Here is a 17,083-nt window from a genome sequence, read left to right on the forward strand (position 1 = left end):
TTTGAGAGGTGGAACAGAAGAGAGCATGCTTAATGGAAAGCTTGTGGCGGGGGAGGGGGTTCAACTGGACCCAGAGTGCTGCTTCTGGGAGCTAAGGCGAGGCCCCCGGTCCAACATTATTCACCAATGCTTCCCAACATGAACGTGGACTTATTAATAAATGGCTATGGGTGGTGGAAGTGAGTTCACACACCCATTGACCCTTGGTGACATCATAGGGCTGACCCATTAGAACACTCATAGCTTACAACAGTCTTTTATTTGTTGCTAAAAGGCTAGAAAGGGGAAAAGGAGTGAAAATGACTTAATGAACAGTCTCTTAGGGTCCTATTTACATTATCTTCCTGCCACTACTTTTATAGCCCCTCAGGCCAGGTCTAGGAAAGACCTTCCCAAGAGTGCCATTGGGCAAGTCAAGAGCAGGCGATGCTACAAGTCGCGGTCCCAAATTGACACCCATGCTTTTAGTGAGAGTCCACCTTAAACGTGCTTTCCTTCTGGGTGTTCCTTTATTTATGTAGGTCTCTCACTAAACTCCTGTTCTCTGGGCATTGTAAGGTGACATCCACTATCTCACTCTGACCACCACTTGCATTGGAGGTCTCGGCTGGGATCAACCTGTCCGCGCATTGCCGGCTCTCGGATCGCCCACATTGGCTGCCTCCCATTGTTTAAGTAAGACCTCAACTGTGAATCCATGAAACCCCTCCGCTATGTGGCTCCATGCAGTAGGTCTAATTCGCGAGGACTGGTAACTCACTGTGGATGAGCAAAACTCTGACTTTTTGGGGCCATTGATATTATCCTCGAAAGCCTCCTCTGTAGTACTTGTTCAACAGTTACTTGAGGACCCCAACCTTTACCCCCCTCCCCCATTGCACTGACCTGCTTTGCAAAGACTGCTATGTCCTCGTTGAAGGAGTCTGAGGAGCACACGTCTCCCCCAGGGTAGGATCCCGAGTTGTCCCGAGGGGAGCATGTCGCCAGTTCACACTTCTCGAAGACCAGGGCCAACAATGGAAAGAGCGGGTGCCTGCCACAGAAAAAGTATCCAGTTAGGTCAATCACAGAGACCTGAAGAAGGCACAGATGATAAACACGACACAGAAACAGCTGCACACATGGATCTCGAAGAGTGGAGCTGCCTACTGCGCAGAACAGATATAAACATGGACTAGACTAACAGCAGTAAACAGGAGTAAAAGTATAATAGGTGTTGGATCTTTCTGTTTCTGTAGAGTGCATTGCATGGAAACCAACCTTATTCTTGCTTGAGAGTGAAGACGCAGGGCTCCCAAGATACTTATGGATTTAATCAAACTGACCCAGTAAACAATGGCACAAAAAGACAATTGCTCAAACAGCATTTGCTCTTTTTATTCCCGCAGGTAATACAACCTAATGGAGACGTAAACATGGGGAATAACACATTGCACCTATCTCGCATGTAGTAATATCGGTAGTGGTGTGAATTGTATGGCAAACACCGTGGGATTGGGTTTGATCAAATAAAGGAGTGCAATTTGTGCTACTAGTAAGCACTGGTGTAAAAATGGGTGCAAAACACATTTGAGCCCAATTTTATACAAGCACAAACATGTAAATGACCCTGTTAGCCGTGCATGTGAGATGTTCTTAGCTACTCATTGCAAAAACTCTATTACTGTTCCATTTTCACAAAATTCTAAAGGGAATCCATCCATGTCACCCAAGACAAAATACTCTGAGCAGCCTGGCAACAACTTCCTATATGAGTCAGATCTTTAAGCCAATGTGTTCATGTAATATTGCTTGGTCAAAGAATTGCTTTGCCAAAGAGCCCAACTTTCTGAGAGTAAGACACCAGGAGGAGCTTGCTTTCCCCTAATCCCCATCCTTCACTATTAGTGCGCCACGGACATTGCACTTATTATCCTGATGCCCTACACCAATTGCTTCTAGCCTGTGGTCCAAGGACACCTAGGGGTCCGCAAGGCCTACTCAGGGGGTCCACAACTGTTTAACAAAATAAAATAATACATTAGAATTTATAAAATATATAAAAATAAAAAAGTTAAATTAAAAATGTGAAACCCTTTTCTATATTTGATTGTGAATTATAAAAAACGATTCCAATATTTGATCATTAGTTTGGTGTATACTTGGTAATATATTTTTGCGTATTATTTTGAGGTTCAAATCATAGAAATGGCTTAGGTGGGGGAGGGGGGGGGGCTGGCAGAAGTTAAAAGGTTAAAAACCGAGGCCCTACACTTTTTTGAGTATGCATATGTCGACTCATACAGCGATGGATTGTAGAACTAAACAGTACTTCTGATACGGCACCATAATACACATTAGAAAACTTCTCAAGTACTCTAATAGCAGAAAAGCAAAAACTAAATCTGATTCGTAATATTACTCGCCATTGCCATGGAAGCTAGTGTGATATTGCTAATTTCAGTACATAATATGACACAGGTTGCTGTAAATATGCAATCCCCAAGAATTTTCTACATAATTCTGGATCCGCCAATCATATCACATAATCCACCAAATCTGTAAAATTTGCAGATTTCAAAACCAATTTTATTTAAAAAAGCAACCAGATGAAAGTTGATTAAAAAGCTACACCTGGAGGGCAAAACACTTCCTGGTACACTACAAAAGTTACTGTTCGCTTATTGATTCATACATGCTAACACACCCGAATCAGACAGGAGACTCCTGATTCTTAAAGCCAGAATGGGTTTATTTTAGCCGTGTCACACCTAAAAGTGCCTCCAGTTCAGTACAAGTCAATCAGCAAAATAAATTTAAATCTTCCTCCTTCTTCCTTCCAAATATTGGGAAGTATGCAGATTGCCACTTTCAGGTATTAAAATCTGAAAAGTTTGTCTAGATGGCTTTAAAATCCCAAATGGATGTGGTTAGTGAAGGAATTTTATCTGTAATTTCAAAGAAAAATCTTGCATATCTAAATTTGATTCAAAAAGGTTCGAAAAAATGATTAATTCATTCTTTTCTCTGAAATGTCTTTTCACTTTTCATTTAAATTCATATTTACATCGCAGTGTTTTAAAAGAAACTGTATCAAGAGGGCTTGAGTCTCAAAGTGCCACCCATTGAGATACTTAGATAATTCATTTTAAGTAATACTGCTGGGTGCTTGCTTGGTGCAAAGAAGTGCCTCTTGAGGCCATTTGGTGTGAACACAGTGTATAGTCAGAACTCAAGACAAATTGTACAACACAGCTGGGATCCAAAGATTAAAAGAGGTGCTCATGACTAAAAGTGTGTGAATATAGGGTTATTTTCAGCTGAGCCCGACTTTGAGTGTGTTTTGTACAAAATGGTTCAATCCGGTAGGTATTAAAAACCGTAACTATGAATTTAATGCCCTTCCCGTGCTTTATTGAAGACACCATCATTAAATGTTAGTAACATGCTGAATAGATGTGCCTGCAAAATATGATTACAATACTACCATCCCACCACTTCCCACGCCCCCCAGAACACTATCATGCCCAACTTAAGTTAAAGTTATCTTTGCTTATTTCTATTGCTGAAGAGGGGATTTCAAGAGATACTGACCCGGAAGTTATTTCAAAATAAAAGCTATCACGAATGTGCCATAGAAGCATTGCTCTTCCAAAGTTTACTCTGGTGTCTCCTGCTGATCTTCCCAGCTTTGCCAGGTTAATTGTGGCAGCAGCAGGGCTATGCTGCTGTCACACATCTCTGCCATGTCTCCATCTTAGCCATATGTCATTACTTTTTTTTCTTAAAAGCAGTTCCTGGCACCCTAACTCAAATCCTTGCAGCAGAGGTTAAACATGCTTCTATTTTTACACATTTGTGTTGCTGACCCACAGCAAGATGAAGAGATCGTTTCCAAACAAATAAGCACATTCCTTTTTTTAGCACATTCCATAGAAGTTTTACTGAATATCAAAGAAAAATGTGATAGCGTTATTTATAGCAGGAATGACAGTAGGCCAAGCCAATACACCATTATCAAACTGTCACCGTGGATTCGGGGGCATTTTTTGGTGGACTAATGATTGCAAAAAGTGTATTTGCTGGCTTTGCCACACGCTATGAAAACAAACACCACAACTATAAGTGAAGAAAGACTATGAATGTATGTATTTAAAGAATATTCTCTCACAAAGTCAGATCACCCGAGTTTGGCGCCAGTTGGTGAATGAGCAAGGTTCTGTGGACGTATGATAGAACTTCACAGCTGTTTTTTAGCTTTACATGGTTTTTGAAGAAAAGAAAATCAAAACTGGGCAACTTGCAAGTGTTTAGCTCTTACATTTTTAAATGTTACATGATTTCTGCAGTCCAACAGCCAGCACCGAGGAACAGGGTCCCCAGAATGGATTTAAAGCGCTGAGGGATGCCTGGACAATGTTGGGTATCTATATAAAAACCATCTCTACATGTACATATACACATATACACACACACAATACCAAAGACAATTATACAATGTTCGGCTCAATGTCAGTCTCATACACAAAATACTAAATATTAGCATAAGGTCACAACACTTGTCCCCCTGAACCAACACTTTAGTCACTAAGACTGTGCTTCATATATACTCATTTTGCCTCTTCTCACTTAACAACCCCGCCACCTGGGCGCTAACAAAGGAGTGAAAAACTGAATGAACGTGCGCCTTGCTTTAGTGTAAAAGAAAAGTTTGCTAGGATGGATGAATTACCAATTACTTTCCATTGATCTATGTAAGTATATTGTTAGCAAAACATACTGTCTGACAGAAATATAATTTAACACAAAAAAACAATAGAACTCCAATGGTGCGCTATTTTTGGAAGAAATGTTTCGGGTACAACATGCCTGTCAGGCAGTATTTTGCTAACAACATTCTGTCAATTCCCTTTTCTAGAGATTCCTAAATATATACATGTTTGTCAAATTGACACCATGTCAAGAGGAAGACGTTAAGGAAACTTTGTATTATCATCCAAGTGTTTAAAATGAATTGATTTGGTGCCTTGTGTCTGCTCGCATCTCTTGCTGAAGCAGTAATCTTACACTAGGTATGGGGAATGTGAAACTACGCATCCCAGCATGCTTTATGATTTGTTTGAAACACTTGGGGGTCACCAATATAACATCATTTTTAGAAAACTTTTCATATACTGATGATTCTTGTTTCTTTTTTCAAACAAACGCAGAGCACCTTTGACTTATAAGAGAGCTGTTAAGCGCTTGGAAGTTTTGGGGACAGTACTTAATTTGCACATGTGGCTGTTGGTGGTGTACACACACCAGCACTCAGTTTTGGGGACTAGGACTTATTTTTCATCATCAGTCATCAGACTTTGAAGCGGAGAAAGAGAGTGTAAGGGAGTAACGGGAGAGAGCAGGACGAAGAGAAAGGAAAACAGGGATAAAGGCAGATATAAGGGATGAAAAAGGAACCTGAAATGGTAAGATAAAGAGAGAAGAAGTACAGGGTAGTGGAAGAAAGAGGCAGAAGGTAGAATCAGGAATAGACAGCCTTGGCATTCGGCAATCCTGGTATCAACAGCACCAGCGGCAGGTTCCTAAGAAAAACTTTGGGCCTCTGTGCTTGTTTTTAATGTATTATTATTTTTAATTGCGCACTGTTTTAAGTTGTGACATTGTTAGCTCACCACACGTTTCTCTTTGTCTTGTATCCATAGTTTTTCCCCCCAAAGAAGACCAACAGGCTTCACAGAAGGTGTTATTTTTATAGACTAATGAAAGCTGTATGAGACATCCTTTCAACTTCATGGCTATTAAAGAGAGGAAAACATGGTGGTAGTGGTGGAGGAGAGGGCTGAAAAATAGAATTATTCGATGTGGATATGTACTTGGCAATCCTATTGATCAAGTCAATTGGCAATGCCATGAGTACATTTGGCAGAACTGGTACTTTGCTCCAGCCTAAAAGTTATCTATGATCAAAAATGAGCCCGTGGGCACCTAAGCGCTGAAGGTTTGATAACTGAAGATCTGCAAAGGAAGCAGAAAATGTAATGGGATAAGGGACGATAGCTCTCAAAGCTCTGCTTTCCCATTCCGACTTCGAGAGAGGATTTTTAAGTTACTGGTTTGTGCCAAAGAATGTTATGCTTACTTGGGTTAGCAAGCTTAGTTGACTGGAATTTAAACTATTTAGAATTTTAATAGTACAGCATAGACACACTTCATTGGGATGTATTATTGTGAGCGTAAGTGTGTGTGTGTTAGTCACAGAGTACATCATGCTATTGTACACTACATCACAAAGCACTAACAGTGCACATGCTCGCTCCCATCGCTCGTTGATGTTGGGCTTGTCTTGGCCCAAGTACAGCGCTCTGCCTCCTTTAGACCCTCTATAAAAACACACAACATGCATACCGTATACATTGTGACAATCCACAGGGAGACTGTGTGTTGGAGAGTTGGGAGGAACAAGTCTCTAATTAAGGTGCCACTGAACTGCCTTTGGATTCCATCTCTGAAGTCATGGTTGGACCTCAGGCTTGGAGGAGGCGGAAAGGGATTCATCTAAAGCTGCAGAGATCCCAATGTGCTTTTCCTATTTTAACATTCCATGAGCTAGTTCACCTCCCACATGAACTACGAACTGCAGAAGTCAATTAACCAAGTTGTCAGATCTCTGGGACTGTTGCAATTGCAAGAATCGTGATGTTCGGTTCAGCTGTTCTGTATGAGTGCAAAACATACCACGGTAAAAATGATACCTGCCTTTATCAACAAGTGCCAGGGAAGGCATAAGTGATCGGGTGAAATCTGTCAAAGCCATGCTTTCAGAATTATCTGCCTGGGGTAGCCCAGGAAAACATGCAATATCGTATCTGCCTCCGGGCCCAGGTAGATTTACCCTGGATAGACCTGTCGCCCTCAGAATCTTTTGCAACAGGAATCAGAAAACACTTCTCCTTGCTTAAAGAACTTCGCCTAAACCGTGACCCCAACTCCTTAACCAGTCGTTACTCGTAGGTGTAAATTTATACCCTTCTTGCTTTACAACAGCCTTAGTTATCCCCAGCTCATAAAAAACATGGATGTGTGTCGTTACAACGCATACTTTTACAACGCATACCTTTACAACACATTTTTACACCACAACATCCATTACAACGCATTCCATTTCAACGCATGCCATTACAACAAATTCTTTGAAACTACCTTTACAACGCATTCCACTACAAAGCAGACTACATTTACAACGCATACCATTATAACGCATACCATTACATTGCATGTATGTAAGTATTGGATAGTGTAGGGGTAAAAATTACTATTCTGACTCCAGGGGGTGCAAGAGTAGGGTAAGTGTTGGATAGTGTAGGGGTAAAAATTACTATTCTACCTCCAGGGGGTGCAACAGTAGAGTAAGTGTTGGATAGTGTAGGGGTAAAAATTACTATTCTGACTCCAGGGGGTGCAAGAGTAGGGTAAGTGTTGGATAGTGTAGGGGTAAAAATTACTATTCTAACTCCAGGGGGTGCAACAGTAGGGTAAGTGTTGGATAGTGTAGGTATGCGTTGTAATGGTATGCGTTGTAATGACTGCGTTGTAATGACATGTGTTGTAGTGGTATGCATTGTAGTGACATGCGTTTTAATGGTTGCGTTGTAATGGCATGCATTGTAATGGGTGTTGCGTTGTAAAAGTTTCACTGTAAAGGTAGTGCATTGTAAAAGTTGCGTTGTAAGTGTTGTTTTCCAAAAAACATCAGCCTCATACTCCATTGTGTGTCTTCATCATGCCCATGTCCAAATCTTAGAGAGTCAAGTCTTCAACAGGCTTTCCATCTTTGCGCCATCAATGTCAGCCGCCCCTCCCAGTCAAACCATAGCCAAAGTGACTCTATAAACACAGCTTTTTACAACATCTCCACCTTCCTGGCTGAAGTCAAAGTCAAATAATCATATCTTTTACCTGCTGATTGTCTTTCCTTTCTCTGCTGCGTGCCATGTGGCTTAACATAGCACCACACTAACAAGAATACGCATGCATCTCCCCTTATGCAAGAACTGCACTGGTTGCCGGTTAAGAAAAGGGTGATGTTTAAAGGATTGTGCATTGTTCACAAGGCCCTGTACGGAAAGGCTCCAATGTACATGAAATCTCGCCTCATCCCATATAGGCCAGCACGGACACTTCGCTCTGCTGACGCCTCTCTTCTTGTTCAACCACGGTGCAGACTGGCCACAGTAGGTGGACGTGCCTTTTCATATCTGCTCCCTACAGCCTGGAACAAGCTGCCAATTGAATTACGGAAGGAGACTAATTTGTTGGCCTTCCGAAAGAAACTAAAAACAGTGCTTTTCCAGTAAGCAAGGGGTAATCTGTAACCTTTTTATGAACAGTTATTCCTCCACAGTACTCGATGTTTGGACCCTGATAAAGCGCTTAGAGACCCCTGGGTTATAACGCGCTATATAAATCGAAATAAATAAATAAAAATAAATAAATAAATACAATCTACTAACACCATCACGAATACAGCACTTACCTGATCCCTAACATGCTGCTCCTACTCTGTGGTGGCGCTCCTCAAGTTCAATATCCTGTCTGATACCAGAGAGCAAACCCTAGGGCCATAATCTGGGCCCTGTCATGTTCCAACTCTATAATCCAACTCAATGCAATATTATCGGCTCCTTTGGTGTTTCCTGTCACCCATTGGCAATGATTCTCAAATCTACCTCACTTTCCTTCCCTTTGCACCACAGCAGATAACCAACTGCTTTGCCACAATGCAGGACCGACTGGAGTCGCCTTATGGTGAACAGTAGCAAAATAAATCACACACTTTCCTTCATACATACCTCAAAGTAACATTCTCTCTATTATCAATTGACTTAGTAACAACCTCCATTGTTCTCATCCACTAACAGTGGGGCCAACTGAAGCAGCTACATCCAAATATACAACATCTTCACCTCAACAGACAGAGCAGCCCAAATTTAAATACTCAGCATCTAAGAGATCTGTCTTCTTCTTACGTTGCACTCTTCGAACCATCCTAGTTGTGGCCACCGAAGTCCTGGTCATCTTTTGCATCAAGCTAAAATCATCTCCCTCTGTACCCAAATCCACCCATTTCAAACCCATACAGAACACTGCCTCGCGGCTATGAACCCCTTATTTTTCTTCCGAGCTCCGTTCTCTTTCCCTCTCAGCACCGGTCTCTTGGAATGCTCTCTTTCTTGGCCTGGGGGCCTCTACCTCACTCTCTAGCACCAAATCGACCCTCAAGAACCACCTTTTCTTTGTGAGGGTCCTCAATGGCTACTCAACCAATCCTGCTCATCAGACACAACCCTGAGGACATCACTAACCCTAGTCTGATGTATATAGGTTGTAATGTAAGCATTGTAATGGCCATAGTCGCACCTACCATCATCATGACCTGTTCCCCTGATATCGTGGTGTATGTCATCACCATCTTGTCAAATATTTCTCCCTTTATGTCATATACAGCAGGTCATACTGAAATGCTCAATGAGCTGATGAAAACAACATACCCCCTGGTTCATTTATTATATCACACGCGAATGCTTCAATTTTCTTTGAAACGGTTCTTCCATGGATTTCTAGATCAATTTAACATCTGTTGTGGTCAAACCACGTCTGCTCACATTATCCGCCACTAATCTATGCAATCCATGATCTAACTAACCTATATCCTTTCTTTCCAACGAGAAATGTGGTGAAGTCTATAAGGCTCACGTCATATCAAGACTCTTATTCATATCAGCACCATGTAAACATTAGGAAAATCAATAAAATTCTCATTCCAAATAATGTTGATAATCTCATTATATGCACTCTAAATGTTTCGCAAAAGGAAGCCTCCTTTATAAAGTCCAATGGTTTAATCATTGGGGATGTGCATAGTGGGGAAAAGGACACCACACGTCTCAAGCATTCGAGGCATAAAGGCAGGTAACTGTGATGGAACAACTAGTCACTCATATTCTGGCAAGGGTCCTAATACTGCCAAGCATTTCCCTGGCCTCAAATTATTTAAAGAGAAGGGTCTCAAAGGAAATGAAATGGCATAACTTGCGGGTCACATTGCCACCAGAGTACTAAATTGCAAAGACAATAATGGACTGCATCTTCCCTATTCCATAGGCACTGAATCAGCTTACTTGATGGCTTAGACAAGCATGTACCACTAGCACCTAATGCACAGAGGGGAAGTTCCCCTGTGAGTTTCAAGTGTGTGACTTTCAAGCAATGATCAATGGAGTGCATCACCCTGGTGCCCAAGCAAGAGTGAAGGGTTATCAACAATGTCCCAGAAGACTAGGTCCTCAGTGGGCATCATATAGTACATCTCCCCATCACTGGAGCCCTGAAACAACTTAGTATAGGTATCAGAAGCACAGTAGATCTTCTAAGAAGCAGCAGGCCACAGTGGAAATTGCCTAAGTCACTTCCAGCCGGCAGAACCCTTGAGAATTATGCAGCATTTCTCTCTGGACTAATGCAGCTTCTGTGAATCTTGGGGGTTTGGAAAGTCTACACTCTGTTAGTTCTAAAAGCTGTATACCCCAGCTAGAGCAACAAAGTACATCCTCTGATCTATGCGGCTGCTCAACCGGCTCAACATTGGAAGAACATATAAGCTTCTTATCACAGTACACCGTTGTATGTAGCCTGTACACCGTTGTATATATAGTGGAGTGGTGTGGCTCACTGGTTAGAGGCGGCAGACCTGGAAGCGGAGAACGGCCTGGGACCAGGGTTCAATTCCCGACGCGGCAGGGTCGTGGACCAGGATCAACGGACTTGATAATTCTCGCCTCGGTCCCTACTCTAACCAGGGATCACACTCGGCAACTCTGGGCATTAGCTTGCCTCACTCTACAACGGCCCCCCACATTCGCCAGGGATGCCTGGTTTCACCTTGGAGATACCCAGTCGGGACCATCTCACAGGGATAGCCAGGACGGGTTCCCCAGTGGTCTACGGCGCCACAATGCCTCAGGGCAGCAATGCGCTTTACAAGACACATTACATTACATTACTTTACTTACATTTGCAAGAAATTGATATTTAAATACGATAAAGTAGGTTTATACACTTAAGTTCCAGTTATTTAGAAAGCTGCCTAGTTACTCTCATAAGTTATGTTATGCATAAGAATCAACATTCCATACATCATGTAAGCACCAAAGTGTCATATAATTTGCTGTCACAAGTCAATGATTTGTCCCTATCTCTCCGAATTTTGCATCCTTTGAGCTATCCTCCATGCTGTCACTCATCAATGACAATGAAAGCCATTTCAAACCACTGACAGGTTTGTCAATCAATATATTGCAAAAAAGGGTTAAGGTAGTAATAATATTGCAAATTAAAAAAGGAAAAACATTGTGGTTTAAAAAAGAAAATTACAATATGTCCATAATTAAGTGTCCATATGCTCACAGACAATATCATGTCCCATTTGTTGATCAACAGTGAAAGGTAGCGCATAGAAAATGCCTAACACATTTAGTTAGTTTAGGTTGTGTTGCACATTAAAATGTAATTGTACAAAATATTATTTATTTTAAGCTACTTGGCTTAGTTACAGTTTGTGATCACTATTACATTTTTACCATGTGACATTGGAAGAAATACAAAAAATCGGAGGTTGCCAGCCTTCGTCCCATATGTTCATTCCCCATACTTCAGCTTGGTAGTCCTCACCCAAATAAAAATGTAGAACTAAACACAAATGTATCCAAAACATTGCAAACACAACAATATGTCATTTTTAAGCAAGGTTTAGCGTGGAAACAGCAAGATTTCAGCCCACATCTTCCAGTTATGGGATTGGTTATTAACCAATATGTCATATTTCCAGCATTATTTGTAGTTTTAGAGGCCAGCTTGAAAAACACTTAGATTTATATAAAATGAAAATTACATGAGAGTATTACAAAGCCTACATTGTTTTCGTAGCACAAAAGAATCTGCTATAACTTTATTTAATGTTATGTGAGTTTAAGTGTAGTTAGAATGATGTGAAAGTGTGCTTGTCGCCATATGTTAAAGAAACAGTGCTGATAGAAGCATTCTCACTTTACTTCTCTGCCATCATGACGTAAGTCCCCTGCACCCTTTTTCATAATTCACACATTCACTAAAATTAAGTGAGTGAAAATGAATGGTTGCATTACAACTGATTCATCTTTAACTGCGAGCTGAATTACCCTGGCATTGACACTTGAGGTGACTCCTAAAGTCAATTAACCGCCTTAGAGAGGAAAAAAAGCGCCATATAAACTCAAAAACCATCCTCAATTTGTGGTGAATTAAACTTGAATCGGCACCTGGTGACCTCTGATGTCAACTGTTCAATTTACAGGAAAAATGGTTCACTTACAACTAACATCTAAGTACCTCAGGTGACCTTGCGAGGTAATGAAATTAATCAGAGTTCCAAAAAGGCAATATTGATATTTCTGTGTTTGGCCATCACACCAAGATAATATTTTGTGATGTCTGCCAAGTGTAATTTGTCCAAGATCACTACCCTTAAAAACGTGAAAGGCCTAACAGTTTTCTAAACAAAGATGTTCAAATACTTTATGCACAACAGTCATTTAAATTCCATTTATCGTGCAGGTTTCATTCAGAATGACTCCACTTTTAAATGCTGTTCATATACAAGGTACTTTGCTAAATGTTGATTTTTTTCACTTTGATACTGGGTGTGAATTTTACAGCCATTTTTACTAACAAAATGCATACATTTCAGAAGGAAAGGATAATGGAAACAACGTTGGCACCTCACAGTTGGCGACAGAGTGGCGGGAGCACAAAACACACTTAAATTGTTCTGCAATTACACAAAATGTCATCTGAAACCAACAACATTAAATCGGGGCTGGAAACAATGATTCACATGGCAACTCATTTCAACACCTTCTAGACCCACCTGAGGGAAAGAGCTAATCAATGTAAATACAATGCACACTCAAGTGCTTCTAGTAAATCAGTTTATGAGCGCCCCTTCGGGTGCCAATATATGTTTAATTTTTCTCAGTTGTAAAAACAAATAGGTAATTTGTTTTTTAACTTAATCATCAACACGTGTCAGTTCAAGTTGAAAGATTTTATTTAAAGACAATTTAGATTATCTGCAACCAGTTTTTTAAACAGTTCAACATAAAACCATATGAGAACCATATCTACAAACTTGCAGTCACTTTAGAGAAAGACTGAGAGACAAAAATATTTATAGCTGTTTAACAACCCATTTCTTATAAGCTGCTTATCTCCCCCAGGCGCTGGTTATAGAACCCATTGTGGGAAGGGGGCTTTGATACCTTTCTGTCTCCTACCACATTATGAAACAATTTATAATGCATTAATATTGATTATTTACAGCATCAAATGAAAAAATGCTGTGAAAACATATGAAAATTACTTTTTTCTATCAACACTGGCTTTTCTTGAGACATTACAAAGACAATAAAAAAGCTTTGAAAAGGTGTGCTATTTAAAGCATAACTCCAAGCTGAAATGTAGGCATTAACAGTGATGTCATGGATTCATAACTGCTTGCAACGAAGAAACACAAGTTTTAACCCCAGTGCCTTTGCAAATAGTGTGCTATGTGTGTTTTAATATGAACTTGGGTAGAAAAAAATGTCGAAGTAATATTTGGGATGCATTTTGCTCAACTGTCTAGTCTTTTTGGGAAAGGACAGTATATGTTGCAAGTCTGCTGTTTTCATTATTATTTGTTTTTTTCCAATATTTAAAAAGAAATAAACGTTTTGAAGACATAGGAGCATATGTATCAAAAAAGACTTCTGCAATTCTCAAATTGTGATTTTTAGAGAATCACAATTAGAGGATCGCAAAATGCAATGTATGTAGGATTCGCTAAATATTTTGCGAATCCTACATATTACTTATTTGTGAATCGCAAATTGAGATTCGCAAATAAGGAATACCTGTCCATTCATTCCTATTGGCTAGGAGGCCCATAGGAATGAATGGAAAGACATTCTCTATTTGTGATTACCAATTAGAGAATCGCAAATGGAGAATGCAATTTCAAGATTATCCATCCATCCATCCATCCATCCATCCATCCATCCATCCATCCATCCATCCTTCCATCTAGTCATCTAGCTAGCTATCTATCAATCTGCTTGCCCAATATTTATGCCATAGCAGTGAAAAGAAATGTTGGCCAATAATACAAGTTATTTTGAGCAAATGTACTAATAAATGTGCATGTACACAGTAAGGTCAATTTCCAATTCATTACTATCCTACAGCAAGAGAGAAAAAACCTCTTGCTGCCTCACACACTGCACGTAGCCATAACTTTACACAGGGAAACACCTCTTCTAATACTCACATATCTGTTCAGTGTGATACTCAATATGAATACGCAGGTATCTGTTCAGTGTGATTTTCAGTGTGATTTGACCATGCTGCACAAATGTAACCCATTGAATCTTGGTTTTGGTTAAATGCCTTTCACTAACTCTAAAACAAATACACATGAAAAATTGCTGTGGCATAACTTATATATGGAGATGCTCACAGAATATAATATGCTATTTGTTACCATTATTACAGGAGGGGAGGAGCATCATGATTTACATACGGTACGTGAGCAAGACCCATGGGGGTTGAAACACGTTGGTGATGGTTTGGTGATGACAATTGCACGTTTGCAATCAAAAAGATTACTTGCAATCTCTGGTGTGCGGTTTTTACCTTGTGAAGAAGAAAGTTAAAAAGTTGGTGAATAATATATATATATATATATATATCATCAGTGAGCAAGGACTTTACGTCCGAAACGCGTCTGAAGGCTTACACCACTTAACTTTGGAATGAATAAAAGCAGTACAAATTGAAGACTGACTCCGGCGCATTTTTGTTGTCTGTGTACTGGTTTGTGCTACCAAGAGCACTGAGGACTAGTTGATATATATATATATATATATATATATATATATATATATATATATATATATATATATATGTCACAACAGGATCCCAGCAGTGCAACCCTCCAGGAGAGGCTTAATGCTTAGTGGTGTTTATTCATAGCATCAATGTCCAAATGACGTGTTTCGGCCGCCAGATATGCGGCCTTGATTATATATATATATATATATATATATATATATATATATATATATATATATATATATATACTAGGAGCCCGCCCCGGCGTTGCCCGGGGACAGAAGGGTGCTGGGGGCTGCATTTTGAGCATTTGTTTAGTCCCGGCCGGGCCCCCCGCCCCGACATTGCCTATACCGCTACCCGCCTGCCTGCCTTCCGCCCGCCTCCCGCCTCCCGCCTCTGCCTTACTTCAGCCACGCTCCGGACTTAGCCCCCACTCCCCCGCCCGCCCCGACATTGCCCGGACCGCCTCCCGCCTCGCCTTACCTGAGCCGCCGCGCCACTCCTCGCCGCACGTCGCCGCTCGTCACCGCTCCTCCCCGCCTGTCGTCACCACGCAGGTGTAGGTCGCGGTCAGCGCTACGTCACGGCCGGCGCTTGTTTTAGGGGACTACTTTGTTTTTAAACTTTAATTTTTTAATTTACGTTTATTTTTTATTTTATGCAGCCTATGTCCATCTACACACCCTGAGGATTACAACAATGTATTGGGTGTGTGGATTGGCGCTGTGGTTCCCGAGTTTACCTTGCCTAAAGGTTTCTGTTCTCTCTTTATAATAGCAGTATAGATATATATATATATATACACCAGGCTAGGCCCGTGCAGGGCGTTATACCGGGGCTGTGACGTCAGGCGGCGGAGGGGCAGGGTGGGGGGGTTTAAAATGCAGTATATGGACCATTACAGGTAAGTAACGAAAAAAAAACAAAAAACGAATTTCGTTGCCTACGCTGCATCACATTTGGCGATGCAGCGCGGGCAACGAAATTCGTTTTATTCATTTTTTTCGTTGCTTACCTGTAAATGGTCCATATCCTGCATTTTAAACCACCCCACCCTGCCCCTCCCCCGCCTGACGTCACCGCCCGGTATAACGCCCTGCACGGGCCGGGCCTGATATACACACACATATGGTGTGTGTGTGTTTGTCTATACTAGACAAAATACCAATAGGTGAGATGTTATTGATGTTATAATGACCAAATACAAATGTGCGATACATGTGCAGTTGTAGGTGATGCAATATCGGATTAGTCGCACAGATTATGAGGGGTTGGTTGCTCGCCTTACTTGAGGCAATATCTTTCTTGAGCTAATCTCTATCCTTACATAGCAGTGAAATGCTTGTCATTGTATGCTGTCTATTGGCACATAGATTTTAAAAACTTGTATAATATTCATGTATATACCTTGAATTAGAGCTGCCCAGTGAACACATGTGATAAGTATGGCAGGCTGCTGAGACTTTTTAACGCAGCTTTTCCTCAGTTATTTTCTTTCAGTTTTTGATTATGAGTCTAGCTATTTTAAATAAATAGTTCTTTTCTGAGATGTGGACTCTTGCTTTTCTCTGATTGGGCAAGAGTTATGTCACATCCAGTCTGACACGAGAATTGTTGGCATGTATGACATACAAGTGAGCATACATTAATGTACAATACTTTTGAAGAGATCACTTGGTATTTAGGAGATATGCTGAGCTCACTGTAATGTAAATTTACAAGATTGTTTCCACATGATTTCTCGTCCTCTTACTTTTAGAGCAAACTCCATATGCTGAATTTCTGTAGTTTTGTCACGTGCATAAACTAGCGTCTTGTGCGCAAAGATTCACCCCAAAAGCTTATGAAGCTGCCAATTTTTTTGAGGAATTGAAGATGGTTGATTTTTTAACCACTGTATTTTGTGACAATCTTAAATACATTCCTGTAGATTTTGCTGACTTTTAAAAACAAATTCATTATGAATTGCAGAAGTCTCTAAAACGACAGCAATCATTTAGAAAAGGGTGCTGTGTTGTACTACAAAGTGTACAATTCCTCTAGCATTGATCACTTTCTTCTCATAACAGACATTCTCTGCCCAGAGGAGGATCCCATGACATAACATGCTGAATTAAAAGCACAAAGAATTTTGAAGCTT

The 17,083-nt window shown here is 40.7% G+C and overlaps 1 protein-coding gene across 4 annotated transcripts in view; it reads right to left on the reverse strand.

Moving 5' to 3' along the window:
- Window positions 1-17,083, reverse strand: part of LOC147665967 (homeobox protein meis3) — a 131,355-nt gene that overhangs the window by 100,735 nt on the left and 13,537 nt on the right. For all 4 annotated transcript variants that reach the window (XM_086949368.1, XM_086949370.1, XM_086949367.1 and 1 more), the window contains exon 3: window positions 886-1,033. In XM_086949368.1, coding sequence (XP_086805494.1) covers window positions 886-1,033 — 148 coding nt within the window. The remainder of the gene's footprint in view (window positions 1-885; window positions 1,034-17,083) is intronic.

This window comes from Lissotriton vulgaris, unplaced genomic scaffold (assembly GCF_964263255.1).
Source record: "Lissotriton vulgaris unplaced genomic scaffold, aLisVul1.2 SCAFFOLD_236, whole genome shotgun sequence".
Taxonomy (NCBI): Eukaryota; Metazoa; Chordata; class Amphibia; order Caudata; family Salamandridae; genus Lissotriton; species Lissotriton vulgaris.